General features: G+C 39.9%; 1 protein-coding gene across 2 annotated transcripts; it reads left to right on the top strand.

Moving 5' to 3' along the window:
• The first annotated feature begins 10 nt into the window (after window positions 1-10).
• RCHY1 (ring finger and CHY zinc finger domain containing 1) lies at window positions 11-18,619 on the top strand. Of its 2 annotated transcripts, XM_084758030.1 has the most exons (9): window positions 11-466; window positions 6,281-6,400; window positions 6,627-6,742; window positions 12,185-12,263; window positions 14,543-14,587; window positions 14,694-14,752; window positions 14,843-14,869; window positions 15,876-15,996; window positions 18,055-18,619. In XM_084758030.1, exons 1-9 carry the CDS (start codon window positions 371-373, stop codon window positions 18,181-18,183), a joined length of 792 nt encoding a protein of 263 aa, XP_084614156.1. In that variant the 5' UTR covers window positions 11-370; the 3' UTR covers window positions 18,184-18,619. The 2 variants fall into 2 exon arrangements, with proteins under 2 accessions (XP_084614156.1, XP_084614157.1); XM_084758031.1 differs by lacking the exons at window positions 6,281-6,400; window positions 6,627-6,742.
• Window positions 18,620-20,157: the final 1,538 nt, after the last annotated feature.

Below are 20,157 nucleotides of genomic sequence, written 5' to 3'. Positions count from 1 at the left end.
TAGCCCTGCAGCAGGCCGGACTCAGATTCGCGGGTCGCTGCCGTCTCCTTCGCCCCGGGATCTGGGCTGGCCGCGATGCGGGGCGGGGGGAGATAGAGGAGCCAACCTAAGAGTTACTACCGTTAGCAGCGAAGACAGCGACTAACGTCGATGACGGACTCAGCGACTCACTTCACTTCCGCCCCTTCGACCAGAAACCGGAAATCCGGTTGTCCCGGGTCACGTGAACGGCCGCCATATCGATTGTAGTGGCAGCTTGCTCTGAGGAGGAGGCGGGCTCTCAGACCGCCTCTGCGGCTCTAAGGCGTGGTTTCCAAGCTGGGGGAAGGTTCTGTGGACCGCGAAGGGGGAGGTGGGGGAGGTGTAGGAGATGGCGGCGGCGGCGGAGGCGCAGGAAAATGGCGTCCCCAGCCTGGAGCGAGGGCGGCGGGGCTGCGAGCATTATGACAGAGGCTGTCTCCTCAAGGTGACGACTTGAAAGGGCATTTCCTGATAAGCTGCCGCCGGGGCAGGCTGGGGCAGGTTCGGCGAGGCAACCGGTTAATCTTGGGCATAAATTTTCGAGTGAGCTGCTTGTCAGGTTACCTTCCATCTGGAATTGGGTTCCCCCTTGCAGGGAACGTTTTTGGTGAGGCGGGTCTGAGCTCTGTGCTTGCTCTACGCTTTCGTACTTTGCAAGCAAGAGCTCTTGTTTGCAAAGGTCCGGACCTTGCACAAAGTCACGTCACCAGCGGGTTTATTCGTCATTTGAGGTTGACAGTAGAACGAGACAGTTGTAAGGCCTGTTCTAAGCGTTTCTCCATGCATGGTGAAGAAAAGATAAGGAAAGGGAAATCAGAGTATAATTTCTGTTCGTATAGTGAGTATAGTCAGGGAGTATGCCCAGACCTGTCAAGGAGAAAATGTGTGAAATGAGACAGTTGTGTAATTGCCGTTAATTTGGATATCAGAGAAGTGCGCAATATATCTATGCTATTATTTTTTGCAGCTTGAGAAACATGCTAGTTGTCTGTAGTGTTTAAAAGTGGCTCTCACACTGATTCCTGTTTTGTTTTTGTTTTTGTTTTTGTTTTTGTTTTCAAGAAGCAGTGTGAATATTTTGTTGAGAAAGCCTGAGATTTGAGCTGGGGGAAGGGGGTGTAACTCAGCACTAGAACGCCAGTGAAGTGCTGAAAATGCTGAAGGCCTTGGCTTCAGTCATCAGAAGTCTCTCCCACTACGAAACGTTGACTGATGGAATTCTGTAGCTTTCCCCCATACTTTAGTTCTGCCCTTAATTTGCTCTGTAATTTTGAGCAAGCTGCTTTTTAAATGGCTTGTACATAAAAAATGGCAATTTTAGACGTCCTCTTTTTCATGGCTGGTCTTAGTGGTAAAGGCTTGTAGTTTCAGCAGACAAGTGCTACCAGTTATTTCTGACGCTGAGGCAGAAGGAATACCAGCCTGAAGCTGCTGTTGCCAATAAGAAAAAAAAAAAGGGAGGGTGGGTGCTGGGTCAATACACAGGTCATTGCTGGAGTACTGTCTTCATCACGGAGTCCCTAGGTTCAATCTTCCCCGCCAATGGGGAAAAGCCTCTTCTATAAACAATATGATGGTTGCATAGAGTGCACATGTAGTGTTTAGGAGGTGTAGTAAATATTAACTACCACTCAGTCTTTTTTTTTTTTTTTCTTTACCAGTCAGCCCTCCTGCTGGTCACTGACCTGGAAAATTAGGATGAAATGATAGGCTTAGGTCTGTAAGATGAACCCTTTTCTGTGGGCCATGGTTTGATGAACATTGTTTCATTTCATTAGATGAATTTGTTTCAAACTGGTTAATGTTGTGTAAGGAGTTCAATACTATTCTTTTGATTACATTTCTACTGAAGTATTTTTACAGTTTCAAAGTGAGGTATGAGACTGAATTTAACATCTTGGCCTTCCCCCACCTACTCCTGCACTTAGGATATTTTCCCCTGAGTGTCAAACATTGTTTTTCTTTCCCTCTCCCTCTTCCTTAAATAGGAGAGGCCTGCTGAGGGGTTTCAAGGAGCAAGTCATCTGCTAGATCAGGTGCAGCTGTTCAAGTAGGATAAAGAGTGGCAATTGGCTTTGCTTTGGCAAGGGGAAGTGTCAATGGAAGGATCCAGGAGAAAGCTTCCTTGGCGTGGATACTGGAAATAACATAGCATAGAGAGTTTTTGGATTTTTATTGCAAAGGAGACTGAAATATGTGTTACAGTATGTTTCTGTTTACTGGGAGATGATCTCACAGGTCCCTTGGTAATGTGGCAGGAAAAGCAAGTGCTCTAGGGCTACTACTGTTCCTGAGGAGTCAGAGGGGAAAGATGCATCACACAAATGAAGCAGATCTTAGCTGCAAGTGGGTGCTAACTGTACAGTATTTGTAAAAGAAGACAAGGCAGAGAGGGTAGTAGTTTGCTTCTCTGCTGCTGTAATAGACCCTATAACCAAAAAGCACTTGGGGAGCAAAGGGTTTATTATTTACCCTTCATCATTAGGGGAGGCCAAGGCAGAGTCTCATGCAGGGCTGGTACCTGGAGGTAGGAACTGAAGCTGAGGCCATGGAGAAATGCTGCTTTTTTCTTCGCTCCCTTTATCCCGTCTTCCTCCCTCCCTCCCTCTCTTCCTTTACCTTTTTGAGTCAAGGTTTCTCTGTGTAGCTCTGGTTGTCTTGGAACGCACTCTGTAGACCAGGCTGGCCTGGACCTCAGAGATCCACCAGCTTCTGCCTCCAGGAAAAAAAAAAAATAAAGCTAGTTTAGTGATAAATTCTAGTATTTTTTTTTCTATTGGTTTAAAAATTAATTCTGTTGATAATGGTATCTGTGTTTAAGGGGAAAAAACTTAAGAATTTTCCTGATTATTTTACTGTCTTCGAAAGTTCACATGGAGATCGTAAAGCGGGGGAACAGCTTCCAGGAATCTCAGAGTAATTCAGTTTAAAAGCTAGGGGGTGGGCATGTAAAAGTGTGTCCTTCTCTATTGCATACTAAAGCCCTGAAATTAAAAACAAACAAACAAAAAAGGAGACCAAACAGTATGGTGGTGTTTTACTCCAGCTTCTGATACACGTCAGTGGGTAGGAGTGGGATTTAACTAGTGTTAGGATTTTGCTTGTTTAGTGCTTGGAGTTGAGATAGAGTCCTTTCTCTGGAGCAGCAGTTCCAGAGTGTGATAACTGGACCTCCAAGAATCCCTTGAAAACCACTTTGTGGAATAGATAGTCTGTATACAGTGTGTTGACATTTATACTGATGGTGGAAAGTAATGATTAAAACTAGCCCCTGTGTATGAATCAAGCAGTCATGCTACACTATAGCATAGCTATAGTTAGAGCCAGTGTCATTTAAAAACATCATTGATGAAGCACTAAAAGATTAATATCAATATCTATCAAATCTTAGCTCATAAATATTTTTAATAACTTATTTGACAAGTGGAAAACTTTTAGCAAGTACTTTGGCTTACTAGAGGAAAAGTTTTTAGGTTGGCTTATGAAGTAAATTAGTTGCTTTGTTTATGAACAATTTTTTACTTGAAAAAAATTGGTCATTCAAGCTTGAATTTACTCAAGGCAGACATTTTCTCAAAAGTGGGGAAGGAGTAAAGACTCATGGAAGAGAAAAGATTGACAATGTTTTAAAAACAGTAGTAATTTTGGTATGAGTTATTGGTAGCTATAGTCTGCATAAACCAAAGTTCTTTGATCTCCTTAAGAGCCTTAGCGTTTAACAGGGTCCTGAGACCAAAGTGTTTGTGAGCTGCTGTGTCTAAGTATGAGACTGTGGTAGAGAAGGGTTGGATACAAGGCCACTTAAAATAAGAACATGTAGGTGTGAAAGGGTTACCGTGGATGTCCTCCACTAAAATTTAGGCAAGTGTCATGTTGGAGAAAAATGTAGCCAGTAACAGTTATAGCACTTAAAGGATGAACTGTGTTACGGTTCAGTGACAGCATAGGAAGCCATTAGGAATGTGCAGGTCTGCAAAGAAACAGTATTAGGCTGTAAAAGTAACTTTTATTCTCCTGTTGAATTGTCTCTGAGACTTACTGCCGCCATGTGCTAACCTAGGCCTACTCCTGGAAGCTTCCAGCCTCTGTATAATCTAATCTAGGCCTAGAGTGTTTTTTAGCCTCTGAGACTTACTGCTTAATAAGCTCACCCTTTCTAGCTCTTTCTGAATTCTAGCTAGCTGGTTCAACTCAGCTGTTCTGGCTCAAACTCCTCTCCAAGATGACTGATTCAAACTGGCTTCTCTTATTTCTGACTGAATTGCTGTGCTTGGCCTCAAACTAACTAGCCATCTGTTCTAATCTGGTTCCTTAGTCTCTTGCTCATTCTATCTTCACCTGTGTTTAGCTTGTTCTCTCTTCAACTGCCTTCTCCCTCTCCTTTCTGTTGCTTTCTCTAAAGTCACCTCTTCTTTACTCTCTGTTCTTGTGAGAATTGGCTATCCTGTTCTGTCAGATCTTTCTCTTATTCATTACTTTTTCTGCTTCTCAATTAGACATAATTTTCAAACACGGGTGCTTCCTTATACTGGCCTAGGAATTTCTTTTTTGTTTGTTTTTCGAGACAGGGTTTCTCTGTGTAGCCTTGGTTGTCCTGAACTCGCTTTGTAGACCAGGCTGGCCTTCAACTCACAGTGATCCACCAGCCTCTGCCTCCTGAGTGCTGGAATTAAAAGATGTGTGCCACCAGGCCTGGCGGCTTCTTCTTCTTCTTCTTCCTCTTCCTCCTCCTCCTCCTCTTCTTCTTCTTCTCCTCTTCCTCCTCCTCCTCCTTCTTCTTCTTCATTTACTTATATCCTAATTAAGGGTTTTATTGATGCAATGAAACACCATGACCAAGTAGTAACTTGGGGAGAAACAGGTTTATTTGGCTTACACTTCCAGATCATAGTCCATTGTTGGAGGAAGTCAGGACAGGAACTCAAGCAGGGCATGAACCTGGAGGCAGGAGCTGATGCAGAGACCATGGAGGGATGCTGCTTACTGGCTTGCTTCCCATGGCTTGCTCAGCCTGCCATCTTATAGACCCCAGGACCAGCAGCCCAGGGGTGGTACCACCCACAATGGGCTGGGCCCTCCCCCATTGATCACTAATTAAGAAAGTGCCTTATAGATGGATCTCATGAAGTTATTTTCTTAGCTGAGGCTTCACATTCCCTGATGATTCTAGCATGTGTCAAGTTGACACACAAAACCAGCCAGTACACCTTACTGTTTTCTTTCTTTCTGACGCTGTCTTACATTTTGGTCACTTCATCCCCACTCCTCCCTCCAAAAAGAGCTTTTTTATTTTTTGAATGATGGGAAATGAGCACCTTGCACATGCTAGGCAAGTAATTGTTCCATTAATCTACATCCCAAGTTTGGGCATTTCTTGATATAACAGGGTAAAAGCTAAGTACATAAAATGAAATGACCTAACAGTAATAATGTTTAAATGATAAAAAATACATTTCTGTATATTTCTTTCCACGTAACAATTCCAAAGTATGATCCAGGTGGGCAAAGAGCCTCTGTTCCAACTTGGTTGTTTTAGAGTCAAGTTTTTTGTTTTCTCTTGTATTATTTTGATATATTTTAAGGCATATGATCAACTGTACAGTAGTTGGGTAATCTGTTCAGAAAGGAGGGAACAGATTTCAGTGGACAACTGGCAATTTTTAACATTCTCAAAAGTCAGTGAGGTCAGGTGTGGTGATGCATGCCTTTAACCCTTGTACTTGGGAGGCAGGAGTAATCCGATCTCAAGGCCAGACTGTTCTACATAGTTCCAGGACAGCCAGGGCTACATAGAGAGACCTTATCTAAAAAACAATACAAAACAAAACAAAACAAAACTGTCTCTTGTTTATTTATTTATTGCATCCTATGCAATATTGGTGTGTGCATTATAGTTAGTAAATATTAGTTTTGTATTTAGATACTAAGGTATATAAATGATTGGTTTTTTCTGGTAATGTCTGAGAAGGCATTACCTATCTTCTGTTTAGGCTGAGAATGAGATTTGGATGTTACGGGCTTGATTTTTCTGTCTAGAGATTTCTATGATAATTTTTGTGTTTTAAAGTTGTATTAGAGTCATTCAAACAGATATTGAAGGGGAATATTATTAGCATTAAATGTGCCAAGAAATGAATGCTAGCCACATATCCTTTGGTTGTAATCTTTGACCTTGTTCCAGAGAAGGAGGTAGGATTTTCTTTCTTTGTAATTAACTTGTCTTTTCTCCTTATGTCCCCTCTGCTCCCCCGGGTATTAGGCACCTTGTTGTGACAAGCTTTATACTTGCCGGCTGTGTCATGACAACAGTGAAGATCATCCGCTAGATCGTTTCAAAGTAAAGGAAGTGCAGTGCATCAACTGTGAAAAAATCCAACATGTAAGATTTTAATGACATCTGCCATATGTCTTTTTAAAGTTTTAAGATGGATTGAAAAAGTTTAATCAAAAGTTGGAAATGAGACTTAACTCTCTGAGTAAATAACATTGTTGACTTAGATGTTTAAGAACATAAAAATAAGCTAAACATACTTTAACATAGATTCTGGATATTTAAGTAGTTTTGATAAAGTTACTCGAGTTTTTAATTAATGTGTTCTTTTCAGTCCCAGCAGACTTGTGAAGACTGTAGCACGGTGTTTGGAGAATATTACTGCAGTATATGCCATCTGTTTGACAAAGATAAGAAGCAGTATCATTGTGAGAACTGTGGGATTTGTAGGTACTGTATATAAAATGTCCTCTTTGAGTTATTTCTAGTATATTTGGGCAATAACAGTGTATTAGTTACTTTTCTGTTGCTGTGATAAAACAGTATGATTAGGGGCTGGAGAGATGGCTCAGAGGTTAAGAGCACTGACTGTTCTTCCAGAGGTCCTGAGTTCAATTCCCAGCAACTACATGGTGGCTCACAACCATCTATAATGTGATCTGATGCCCTCTTCTGGCCTTCAGTTGTACATGCAGGCAGAACACTGCATACACAATAAATAAATAAATCTCTTAAAAAAAACAAAACAAAACACTATGACCAAGGCAACCTAGAAGAGCTGTGGTTCCCAAAGGTTAGTCTGTTTGGCAGCAGGTGGCCAAGTGCTCAAGTCTTGAACTGTCAGCAGGAGCCAGAGAGTGAGAACTGGCAGACACCTGAGTCTCAAAGCTGGCCCTCAGTGACACACTTCCTCCAGCAAGGCCACATCTCTTAAACCTCTGCAGGCATCACCACTAACAGGAAAGCAAGTATGCCAGCCAATCCTGGAGCCTGTGGGGGACAATTTCATTCAAACAAGCACAAATAGTTTAAAAAATTAACTTGGTTAGTTTTGAAATAGTGTCTCACTGCTCACTACATGGTCCATGCTGTTCTCAAACTCAGAGATCCGCCTCCCTCTGCCTCCTAAGTGCTTGGTTTAAAGGTGTGCACCACCACTGTCTAGTTTTGTTTTAAATGAGACCATTCATCGAATATATGGTCATCGGAACATTATAATCTGATATATTGCCTGTAGGCTCATCATTAGGAGTTCAGTGCAGTGGCTCTTTCTGTTTTTTGTTTATTTTTGAGATTGTAATCTACGTTTCTCCCGTCTCTTTCCTCCCTTCAAGCCCTCTCATATACTCCTCCCTACTCTCCTTCAAATTTGTGACCTCTTTTTCCACTAATTGTTATTGCATGCATATATGTATGTATACACACACACACACACATACATACTTGTATGTACATATATATTCCTAAATATAACCTGTTGAGTCCATACAATGTTAGTTTGATGCATGCTTTCAGAGCTGACGGTGTGGTATTAGGCTCTTCCCTGGGGAGGACCATCTCTCCTGCTTCCTGCTTCACTCAGTCCCTGTTGTGCTTTGTTAGGGTTAAGGTGAGAACTAGCAATCAGCTGAGTCTCAAAGCTTCCCTTCAGCGACATACTTCCTCCAGCAAAGCGCACAGCTGCCCTGTGCAGTTTGCCATGTTCATTGGTGTCTTCCTTGTTGAGTTCATGTGTGGGTGGTTATGTTGGTGAGACTTAATGTATTCTTTCTTTTTTTTCTCCCTTCCTTTCTTCCTTAGAAGGGATGATTTTGCCTTGAGAGAATATTTTTGGTTGTCATAGCCAGGCACAGGGTAATACTATAACATTTACTGGGTAGAAGCCAAGAGTGCTATTAGAAATTCTACAATGTGCAAACAGTTCCCTATCATAAGAACAGTCTGTCAAAAATGTTACTAGAAGTAAGTAGAAAAAGCCCAGACTGGGGTTATGTGCCTCTGCATTTGTCTTTATTTTACTTTTTGCCATTTTGAATGAAAAATGAAAAATTCGGCTTTCTCAACTGTTATCAAGAAAACCTGAAAAAAATCTACAAGGGTGCCTTCAGACTTAATACTTATATAGTAGACGATGCAATGCTTTGAGCAGTACAAAAAGGAAAAAGAGAACTGACTTCTGAAAGTTCTGTGACATCCACGTACTTGCAGTGCTATACACACGCCTACCGCCCCACCCACAGATGCATACATAGGAATATGCATATGAGAGTGCGAGCATGTGGGAGTGTGTATGCGCACACACATTCTGTAAATGTATCAGATTTGTAAAAAGGTTCCATGGATCATATGATAATTACAAACTTGAGTGAGTTTATTCTATCAAGGACGTTTTTCTTGATGTTTGGAAGATATTTAGTAAAGGATAGTGTCATAGAATAATATTATAAAATTTTAATCTTTAGAATGGTGTTTGTTTACTTACTTATTTATTCATTTATTTTTCAGGCAGGCTTTCTCTGTGTAGCTCTGGCTGTCCTGGAACGAGCTCTGTAGACCAGGCTGGCCTTGAACTTACAGATACCCACCTGCTTCTGCCTCTTGAGTGCTGGGATTAAAGGCCTGTACCACTCCCTGATTTTAAACAGAATTTATTAAAAAGGAATTGGATTAGGGGACAATATCAGTATTGGCTAAAGACTGTGTAAGTGCTGAGTTTAATCTTCACTCTTTCTCAGGACTTGTAACTTGCTAATTTTGCCTTGTAAATCTTTAAGAATGTTGTTTCTAGGTTATCATAGTCCTTATATGAGAACAAAGTTGTAAAAAGTCTGAGCTACTGAATATTTAGAAAGGTTTTTTTTTCTTTGTTTGGTTTTTAGTAGTACACAAAGTTTCTCTGTGTAGCCCTGGGTCTCCTGAAAACTTACTTTGTAGACCAGCCTGGCCTTGAATTTACAGAGATCCACTCATCTATGCTTTGAGTGCTGGGATTAAAGGCGTCTGCCAACCCAACTGGCCAAGAAATTTTTAAATGAAAAACGCTTTATATTCTGTGTTACTGAGTATCAAAATCATGTGAGTCATATTTGAGATGAATGATTATGATTACCTACAAGTATTTAGTAGGTTAATACTTGCTGCTGTTTTAAAAACTCTTTGAAGTATCTATTCAGTAGTTGCTTGTTGTTGTTTTGTTGTTGTTTTAACTTTGTTTTTGTTGTTATTTGGTAGGGTCTTACTATATGGCCTCCTGGCCTAGAACTTACTGTGTGGACCAGGCTGACCTGTATTCTGCCTCTGCCTCCTGAGTACTGGAATTAAATGGGTGTACTTATGTGTCTGGCTCAGTAATTATTTAAAATTTTATTTATTTTATGTGTATGAGTGTTTTGCCTGTACCCCACGTGAGGGTGTCTCTGATGGTTGGGAGCTGCCGTGTAGACTTTGAGAATGGGACCCAGGTCCTCTGGGGAGCAGCCATCGCTCCAGCCCCTGGTAGTTGCTTTAAGGAGAGCCGGGTACTAGAAGATAGGAGAAGTAAGCCTGTTAGTGAGATGGATGGATGCTGCCTCTAGTCCGAAGTCATGTGGGACATCAAATAATGACTCTTCATTTAACTTGAGAGAGTTCTGATACAGCTTCAGACTTGTCACTCTTGTATTTGAGGCACCTGTGGGCTGTGGTTACAGGTGTGTGTCACTACTCCAGCCACTTTTTTAAAGGAGTAGTAGGAACACCAAAAGGGAACATAAAGTCTGTCAGTGCATTTGCAGCACAGTTGAAATCATCCTCTCATTGTAACCTTTTAAAAATGTTATTTTAATATATTAGTCGCCCTTTGCCATGTCAAGATTAGATATTTATGAATATGAGTCAGGAGCAAAAGTGATATTCTAAATTACGAAAGAGTATTAAGATAATTGGTATCTATTTGAAAAGCAAAAGTGTGATTCTGAAACATACTCATTATAATGTGGTTTTAGCATTTTGTGACAAACACAATAGTGGCTCATGAAAGGCTGAGTTTTATTTCTCATGGAAAAGCCTAATTCAGGTAGTTGTATAGCTGAGCACTCCCACATCCCAACTATAAGGTGTTTTCTTGCATTTGATTCTGTGGGCTCATGTTCTGGGCAGGGGAAAATAGGTAGATCTGTGAGGAGGAAGAGAAAGCACATTGTTTTTCCTTTATTAAAAATAATTTTTAGGGCTAGAGAGATGGCTCAGAGGTTAAGAACGCTGTCTGCTCTTCCGAAGGTCCTGAGTTCAATTCCCAGCAACCACATGGTGGCTCACAACCATCTGTAAAGTGATCTGATGCCATCTTCTGGCCTGTAGGTGCGCATGTAGGCAGAACACTGTATACATAATAATAAATAAATCTTAAAAAATAATTTTTATTAATTAAATTTAATTTGTGTGCCATGGTGTTCATGTGGAAGTCAGAGCTGGAAGCGGCAGTTCTTGCCTTCCACTATTCAAGGTTCAGAGACTGAACTCAGGTTACAGGGCCTGGCGGCAGTGCCTTTACTTGCTGCATCACCGCGACTCTTTCCTCTCAGAACAGAAAATTTATCTTTCTTTTCACAACCTCCATAGACGCTGGAAATTGTCTTTTTTCAAGATAGGTCTGAATAACTGCCTTGTTAAATAAATGTTTTGGTGTAAAAGAAGCAAAGAATAGAAATATGGGCCCTAGCAGGCAATTACATCTTTGCCGTTTATATTATAAATTTTATAATGAACTTCAACCTGAATAAAATATAAAAATGAGTTGTTTTAAGTATTAGAACATACAAAGGAGAATATGTTTATGACTATGAGGTTACAGAAGTTTTTCCTAAACAGAGTGCAGAAAGCATAACTATAAAGGAACATGTAGATGGCCTTTAAGTTTACTTTTTGTTTTTATTTTAAATTTTGTGTGTGTGTGTGTGTGTGTGTGCACATGCATGTGTTAATGTAGGTGATCATAGAGGCTAGGGGTCAGATACCCTGGAGCTGGAGTTAGAGGTAGTTGTGAGCTGCCCACCATGGGTGTTGGATGCTAAATGTGGGTCCTCTCTGTGCAAGAGGAGCGTGCGCTTTTAACCACTGACCCATTTTTCAAGCTCCCGATGGCTTTTTAATACGTAGAAATTAAGGTGGAGCTTTATGAACAGGTAGACAACAGACCAGAGAAGTAACAATTCTTAGTATTAAAGAGTAGTCCTTTGTAATTTGAGAGATGAAAGTTAAAAAGCGTATTTTGTCTGTTGCACATGCGCCCAAGCTGTCCAGTTTGGGAGGAACATGGCTCATACTCGCTGTCTGTGGGAATGTGAGCTAGCAGTCTTCGTAGGCATCAGGTTGCCAGTATCACAGTTGATGACCAGGGTCTTCTGACTCAATAGTGTCACTTTTAGGATCGTGAAAAAAATAATCTAAATATGAGCTGAATGCTACCTGGATGTTTAAAAAATTATATTATTGTAGCAAGTCAAGATTATATTTTATATCAGTGAGGAAATAATCTTATAAATGATACATCCATACCATGTGACTACTTTGTGGCTGTTAAGAAGAATGAAGAGGTTTTCTGTGCACAGAAATACTCCTTGGATATATTTCCAAGTTTAAGTTAGTTGCAGTGCCATCTGTAGAGCTGTGTAAGAAAAAAAGCTCAGATGTGGGTCTGTCCTATGCATCTATATCTTCTTTACAGAAGAAAAGTCTTAGAGTGCCACTGTGCTCGTGGAGTTTACATTTGACACTGCAGAGATGGCCGTTTCGCCATATTCCTCAGTGTACTTTGAATATTTTTGCAGTGGGACTAAGTTTGGGTATTATATAGTGAACAAATTATTGTGTGATAAAAAATAATCTTTTTGCCTTCATGTTATGTTTTGTTAGGATTGGTCCAAAGGAAGATTTTTTCCACTGCTTGAAATGTAACTTATGCCTAGCCACGAATCTCCAAGGAAAACATAAGGTACATGATTCAGTTTGCATAATTAAAATATATTAGCATTTTTGAAAACCAGCTTAAATTCTAATATGTTTTGGAAACATGCTAATTTTCATATATTACCAACCACAACTATATTTTTTACTTTTCTGAAAAGCAAAATTAAGTAGATAATCTAAAATGTATGCCTCAGAGCATTTGATGCACAGTTTGTTTTTTGTAATGTAAGAATGCCTAAGACAATTAATAGTATAATGTGGACAGCTTCTTGCCAGGATTTCTGTGGCTGTGATGAAACACCATGACCAAAAAGCAAGTTGGTGAGAAAAGGGTCTATTTGGCTTACATTTCTATATTGCAGTTCATTATTAAAGGAAGTCAGGACAGGAACTCAAACAGGGCAGGATCCTGGAGCTGCAGCAGAAGCCATGGAGGGTGCAGCTTACTGGCTTGCTTCTCATGGCTTGTTCAGCCTGTTGTTCTGTAGAACCCAGGGCCACCAGCCTAGGGATGGCCCCACCCACAGTGGGCTGGTTCCCCCGGCACTGACCACTAATTGAGAAAACGCCTCACAGCTGGGTCTCAAGGAGGCACTTCCTTCACTGAGGCTCCTTCCTCTGGGATGACGCTAGCTTGTGTCAGATCGACACAAAACCAGCCACTATAGCTTCTCAGTTGGTTCATTGATTCTTATCATTGATGCTGCTTCTAAGATTAAATTTAAAAGGAAGAGTGCTGTTCTATAACCTATTTACATAGTGTTCTAAGAATAATTAGAAAGTATACTTCATATTTCCTTTCATAATTAAGACTTATAAATATAGATACAGGAATTTTATTGTAATTCCAGACCCTCTTTCTATTTAAAAACAATCTAATGAAGTACTATAGGTATAGTACTGATTCTGTGTACTGTAAGAATTTAAAGAATGCAGGGTCAGCAAAGTGAAAAAGTAGAGGGCATTCCAGTGTAGCCTTCTGTCTGAAGATGAGGAAGACAGACAGGGGAATGGAGAGAGAATATTTATAGACTCAGAAAGAATATTTGAAATAAGTTAATGATCACTATGTTCTTTACAAGATAAATGTAAAAGAGTGTGGTAGAAATACAGTATTACATAGGACTTGACCTAAAATAGTACAATAGTGAGGAAAATTAAAATGAATAATGAACATTGGGAAATGATAACTGAGAATTAATTAGAGTGAGGCTGAGTAAAGATAACTCCCGAGGTACCCAGCCTTAGCTTAGAGGAATTTGATGAGCAGAATAGGACTTTGCTAAAGATGGTCTGACTTAAAAAACTTTGAGGTGCCAGGTGGCGGCGGCGCACGCCTTTAATCCCAGCACTCTGGGAGGCAGAGGCAGGCAGATCACTATGAGTTTGAGGCCAGCCTGGTCTACAAAGTGAGTCTAGGGCAGCCAAGGCTACACAGAGAAACCCTGTCTTGAAAAATAAAACAAAAACAAAACAACAACAACAAAAAAATCAATCCAACAACAACAAAACCCAAAACCAACAACCCTGTCTTGAAAAATGAAAAAACAAAAAAACCCCACAACAACAACAAAACAGACTTTGGGGTGATAGCAAGGTAAGCTGACTGAGGTTGTGGCACATGCTTGTAGTCTTAGCACTTGGCAGGCTGAGGTAGACATATCACAAGTTCACGACTCACCTGAGTTCCGTAGCGGGACCTTGCCTAAAGATAAATAAAAGTCATTAAATTAAGAATTTAAAAAGACAAGCTAACAAAGATAGCCTGGAGTTAGTAGCCTCAAGGATTGTACTTCTCTGGCTCTGTTCTGGCTTCCAGAGCATATATATAATACATTTTGTACAGAAATGCACATGTGTGTGTATACACACATCCAGCTCATTGCATCTTCATATCATTTGCACTTCATTCGCTCAGTGAACTGACTTGTCAGAAACATCCTAATTACATAGATTCTAAGGTATGTGGCTTTGTCTAAATCTAAAAGATTCATAAATGGCAGGGCTCCCATTCTCTGCATTATTTATTTATTTTTAAAAAATTATTATTATTATTTTAGTTTTTTTCGAGACAAGGTTTTTCTGTGTTATCTTGGCTATCCTGGACTCCCTTTGTAGACCAGGCTGGCCTGGAACTCACAGAGATCCGCCTACCTCTGCTTCCTGAGTGCTGGGATTACAGGTGGGCCACCACGCCCTGCTAAACTGTTGTCTTTAGAGGCTATAGATATATTATTAATGCTGTTATAGTTGGCATTTTTATCTTTTGATAATTCTGTTAATTTAAGATTCTTCTTTGAACAGTGTATTGAAAATGTTTCCAGGCAGAATTGTCCAATATGCTTGGAGGTGAGTGTGGAATATTCTTCACTTTGGAAATCTCCTGTTTTGAGTTTGAAGTGCTAGTACTTACTAGTGCCTTTTTGCAAGCACTAATGGCTTTCTTTCCTTTCAGGACATCCACACCTCCCGCGTTGTTGCTCATGTCTTGCCATGCGGGCATCTCTTACATAGGTAAGATTCCTTACTTCCTGCTCACAGGTGTCTGCAAATAATGGAGGCAGCTGTTCTATTACTGAAACAATGTGTTCTATTTTCTTTCAGAACGTGTTATGAAGAAATGTTGAAAGAGTGAGTTTTTGATGATTTTAAAATTTACAGTTTTAAGATGTTTGGTTTTTGTGAGGAGGGCTGTGGGGAAGTGGGTGAACACAGCATCTGGACACACTGTTTTGGGCACAGTAGATACATATATGGAGGTGAGCAGAGTAGATAACTGGTGTTTAGCTGGGAATCTTAGGGACTCCGTTTGCATGTCCTTATCATGCCTGTTTCCCCACAGCTTGAGTCAGGCAAAGCCTTTTATTTTCTAGCCATATATACTTGGGAAAGAGCACTGAGGAATAGTGTTCAAATTTTATTAGTTAAGTATATTGGCCCAGCAATGAACTGCTCAGAAAATCAGTAAATTTTCTTTAAAACTGGAACTGAAATAAGATGAGAAATAGGAAAAAGAGTAGAAGTGTGTTTTGGTTCTATCAACTAATGAACAAAAAATGTAATACCAAGACAGGGAGCAACTTTTGAAAAATTTTAGAAAGGAAGTAGTAATATGGTTGGAACAATTGTTTAGGACTACAATTTCTTTGTATCAGCGTCCTAAGAAATTAAAATTATTTAGCTAATGAGTAGTTTAATTGGTATTTTAAGTAAAAACAGTTCTACAAAGAATGTTGACTAGTTCTTTTCTATTTTAGAGAGTTAAGGATAAAAATTTAGGGTTTAAAAGTATTCTAAGATATAGAATTTACTATTTATCTTTTAAAAAATATTTATTATGTATAAGATTTATTTATTTATTTATTAGGTATATAACGTTCTGCCTGCACACCTGTACACCAGATCTCATTATAGATGGTTGTGAGCCACCATGTGGTTGCTGGGAATTGAACTTAGGACCTTTGGAAGAACATCCAGTGCTCTTATCCTCTGAGCCATCTCTCCAGCCCACTATTTATCTTTTTAAGTGCATAGATTTTCAAGTTCCTGAAAAATTGTTTGGAGGTTCATGTGCCACTGAGCTGTGTCTTCTGTGTGTACCCGAGCTGATGTAGATCCTACCTGCTGTTTGTTGCAGAGGCTACAGATGTCCGTTGTGTATGCACTCTGCCTTAGATATGACGCGGTACTGGAGGCAGCTGGATAACGAGGTAGCACAGACTCCTATGCCATCGGAGTACCAGAATGTGACTGTGGATGTGAGTAGAATCCACGCTTAGAACTTCTCAGATATCTTGCTGACACTCTTTCTTTTGCCACTTTGCTTAAATTTTAAAAATTACTGCTTTGACATAGTGCCATTGTAATCAATTAAAGCAAAAGACAAAACATTTAAAAAATTTAGGCTGATATTAGACCAGGGGAGGAAGAGCCCCAGGAATCCCTCTGTGCAGTTTCTCTCAGCACTAGATGGCAGGCAAAGGCTTCGTTATGAGTTTTTGGCGGATTGCTAGTCAAGTGGATCACTGGTGTTTATTTTGCCTGTGCTTCACTTACATTTTCAAAAATTTGTTTCAAGAGAACATATTTGTTGTTTTTTTAAAAACCAACTTTTGAGTTTTAATGTTTACTGCCTTTTGTATTTTGTTCTAGACTTTTATTTGGTCTCATTTAGCTTATTCTTTGGCCCTACAGAGAAATGACAGATATTGCTTCGTAGCTTCTTTTTCAGTATAGCATTAAGTTTAAATCAGAGTTAGATGATGTTATGATAACATTTGGACATATAAGTATTATACATATCTACAAATACTTTGGAACACAAGGATGAAACAAAGCCAAGTAATTATTTTAATGTTGGATATGTACCACAGTAGTAGTTAGTATGAACAAGGTTTTGGATTTGATACCAGCACCATAAAACAAAAACAAAAACTCTTCTGGTTTATTCACTGTGGAATGTTCCAAAATTAATGTCATTAGCTGACTTGTTACTAAGGACAGTGGAAAATCCCTTAGATCCTACCTGATAATTGTGATGCTTCCTTTAGGCTGAGGTTTACTGTGTTCATGTAGATGCTTTCTTTGGAATAATAGATTTATGAAGGCCCACCTCACATACATTGGAGTTCATTCCTTAAAAATACACAATTCAGGACTTTCAGTACATTTATAGAATTGTACAAATAGCACCACGAATATTTTTGTCACTTACAAAGAAACCCTATGCCCAGAGCTGAGGAGATGGCTCATTTGGTACCCAAACATCTGCCACCCACGAACAGTGACTTGAGTTTCCATGTCCTGGACACACAGGTAAAGCTGGCCATGGACATGCATGTCATATAACCTTGTCCTTACGGAAGTGGAGGTAGGTAGGTAGCTCAAAGTCACTGGCCAGCCGGCCAGCCCATTTACATCATTGAGTTTTGTGTTCAATGAGGGACTGTGTCTCAAAAAATGAAGGTGGAGAACAATGAAGGGAAGACCTTCAACAGTGACCTCAGGTCTCTGTGTGTACCTACACTTGCACACATACTACGCAGACACACAGATGCACACAAAAGCACACATGAACCCCACCCCCCAAAACCCCCAAAACAACTAGCGGTCATTTCTTAGACAACCTCTAATCTCTGTCTTTAAGTAGCATTTTCAAGAGTAGCTTTCCAAATTATGTTAAGATAAATGAAATTGCTTATGATGTGCACATGCTAAGGCTGCTGCATAGTTATATGTTGGTCTGTTTGCAGCTGAACACTTGTGATCTTGAGATCTTCGCACCAGAGGAGATTGAGTCCTTGTCAACTTAGAGATAAACAAGAGGCTCTGGCTCTACTCATTTAGAAAGTTCTTTTGTTCTTGAGTTCACTCCTGAAGCATACATAGTAAATCTAAAAATTACACAAAAATATTCCTGTGTGTACAAATTTATGCTTTATTAGTTAAGATAAATTCAGAGTGCCAGTAAAAATAATGAAGTCATGATGTGTGTTAGTTCTTTAGATATTAAGTGTTTGCCTTAATGAAAAGTATTAGATCTGAGTATGTCCATGCTAATTGTCTTGCTTGTGTTATGTTCACTTTTAGGGACTATTTTTAAATGAGTCTTCTGTGTCAGATTCGTATTCTCATTTTCTGAATTCAAAGCTGCCTTAACCCTTAAAATACTCATTGGAGAAAAGACATTTTCACTTCAGATAGGCTTAGACATATACATGTGACTTTACATCTTCTATATGACTGTCAAATGATTGTTAATGCAGATCATGCCACTGTGGTTCCAAGGCTTAAACTCCTTACTCTTCATTTTTCAGATTCTCTGCAATGACTGTAACGGCCGATCCACAGTCCAGTTCCATATCTTAGGCATGAAATGTAAGATTTGTGACTCCTACAATACTTCTCAGGCTGGAGGCCATAGAGTTCCAGTGGATCAGGAGTGAGCAGCCTGCTGTCCCAGTGTGTCCTCACTATGTGTATGCACATAGGCTGTATCCACAGCAGAGCATTTCCTGTGCGTCTACGGACTCACAGTCTCTGGATGAAATGACCCTAACTCTTCCTGGGTGAAGCCTCTGCGTGTGTTGATTGGAAATTCCTTTACTGTCAAGCTTTGAAGCCGATGATGTTTCCCCAGACATAGCCACATTCATAGAAGTATTTTATGTTTTCATGGAACTTTAAGTGACACTATGCACACAGAATTTATTTCTAGTTCTTGATAGAACTGCATTTAATTTTAATTAGCCTTTGATTTTAAGGACTGTGATGTAATTTTTAAGTTCTTATTGTTAAAATCTGATTACATGTGCTTTTGAATTTTCTAAGACAGTCCTTTGGAGCCTATAAATAAAGTTGTATGTAATAAACTGTAAAAAATATACTGAAAGATTCTTTTACAGAATTTCACCCCCCCCCCCACCAAGGTTATCTATTTTTGCCTCTGCTGTGACAATATAAGCCATTTTATAATGTGAAAGACATTCTCTTCTTTCTTTTGAGGTGTTTTTATAGATGAATGATTTGGAAAAGTGGCATATAAAATAATGAAGCTCTTCCAAGGCTTTAAGGCAACTATTAGTGTTGCAAGTAATTTCTTTCAATCTGCCAAAGTTACCTCTCCACAGAGTAGTTCCTCCAGCAGATGTTTGTCAAGCATATGTAGGCAGTAGTGGGTCTGGATGCTTTATAGACGACAGTGAACGTTAAATTCCAAAGTTCTGCCTCTGTTGTGTTACATCCTGCTGTTCCCTGTATTTGATCAGCATATTCTGTTGTAATGTGCGAGCGTGTGTGTTTTTAGTGTAAACAAATGGATTATTTTCTAAATCCTTGGAAGTAGGAGATGATACTAGCAAGGGCCCTCATTTTACACTTTTATTTTGTTTTTTCAAGACAGGGTTTCTCTTTGTAGCCCTGGCTGTTCTGGAATCATTCTTCTTACACTGTGTGTGTGTGTGTGTGTGTGTGTGTGTGTGCGCGCGCGCGCGAGCTTTTCTAATAGAATTAAATATGCCTCAAATTAGGACCAAAGTTAAAGAACGTGTCCAGCCATAGATGGGCCGTCTGTACCAGCCCCTGATCTCCAGGGCTTAAGGATCAACATAGTTGGGGCAGGGGTTGATAGAAAGAGTTTAAGAGCTATGAAGAGGAGAGCTGGAAAATGCTGGGGTTTTTTTGTTTGTTTGTTTGTTTTTGTTTTTACATGACAAGGTTGTTGTACACATGAACTTAGAGCAGCTGTGGTTGCCTGCTCAAGTTGAGGCCAGTCAAAAATCCTGCAAGGATGGCTAAGTGAGTCCTGAAACCCTGCTCCTAATTGGACTAAGTAGGTTATTTAAAAAAAAAAAAAGTGGGATCACCTGGAGAAAGATCAGTGGTTAAGAGCACTTGCTTTTCTTTCAAAGGACCTGCGTTGGGTTCTGAGGACTCAGATCAGGATTTCAGGGTTTCTAACATATTTATACCCAAGTATACACATTAAAAAAAAAAGAGGGGGCGGTGATGGGGCCGGGGATGGTGGTACATGCTTTTAATCCTAGCACTTAGGAGGTCTGAGTTGCATCCTTGGCTACATAGAACGAGCCCTGTCTCCAAAAATAAAAATAAAAATAAAATTAGGCTTTCTTGGTGGGAGCTGGAGGAAAGTGGTGGGAATTAATATGAGCCAAGTGCATGTATGAAATCTTTGATGGAGTCTTCTGGGCTCTTTTTATATTTAAGATGCCATCTGAAGACAGATAGTTTCTCTTCTGATCTAATGCTTGGACACTGTGCCAATTACTTTTATGTCAACTTGACACATGCTTGAACCATCAGATAGTGGGGAACCTCAATTGAGAAATGCCTCCATAAGGGACTTCTCAATTAGTGATTGATGGGGAGGGCCGAGCCCATTGTGAGTGGTGCCACCCCTG

The sequence above is a fragment of the Acomys minous genome (assembly GCF_964271855.1).
Source record: "Acomys minous genome assembly, chromosome: 15".
NCBI lineage: Eukaryota > Metazoa > Chordata > Mammalia > Rodentia > Muridae > Acomys > Acomys minous.
This window is presented reverse-complemented; position numbering and strand designations above follow the sequence as displayed.

Coding starts and splice junctions, on each gene's coding strand:
- RCHY1 (XM_084758030.1), top strand. CDS start 371: ATGGCGGCGGCGGCGGAGGCGCAGGAAAATGGCGTCCCCAGCCTGGAG. Junction 6,743..12,184: donor GAGAACTGTGGGATTTGTAG/GTACTGTATATA, acceptor ATGTTTTGTTAG/GATTGGTCCAAAGGAAGATT. Junction 12,264..14,542: donor ATCTCCAAGGAAAACATAAG/GTACATGATTCA, acceptor TTCTTTGAACAG/TGTATTGAAAATGTTTCCAG.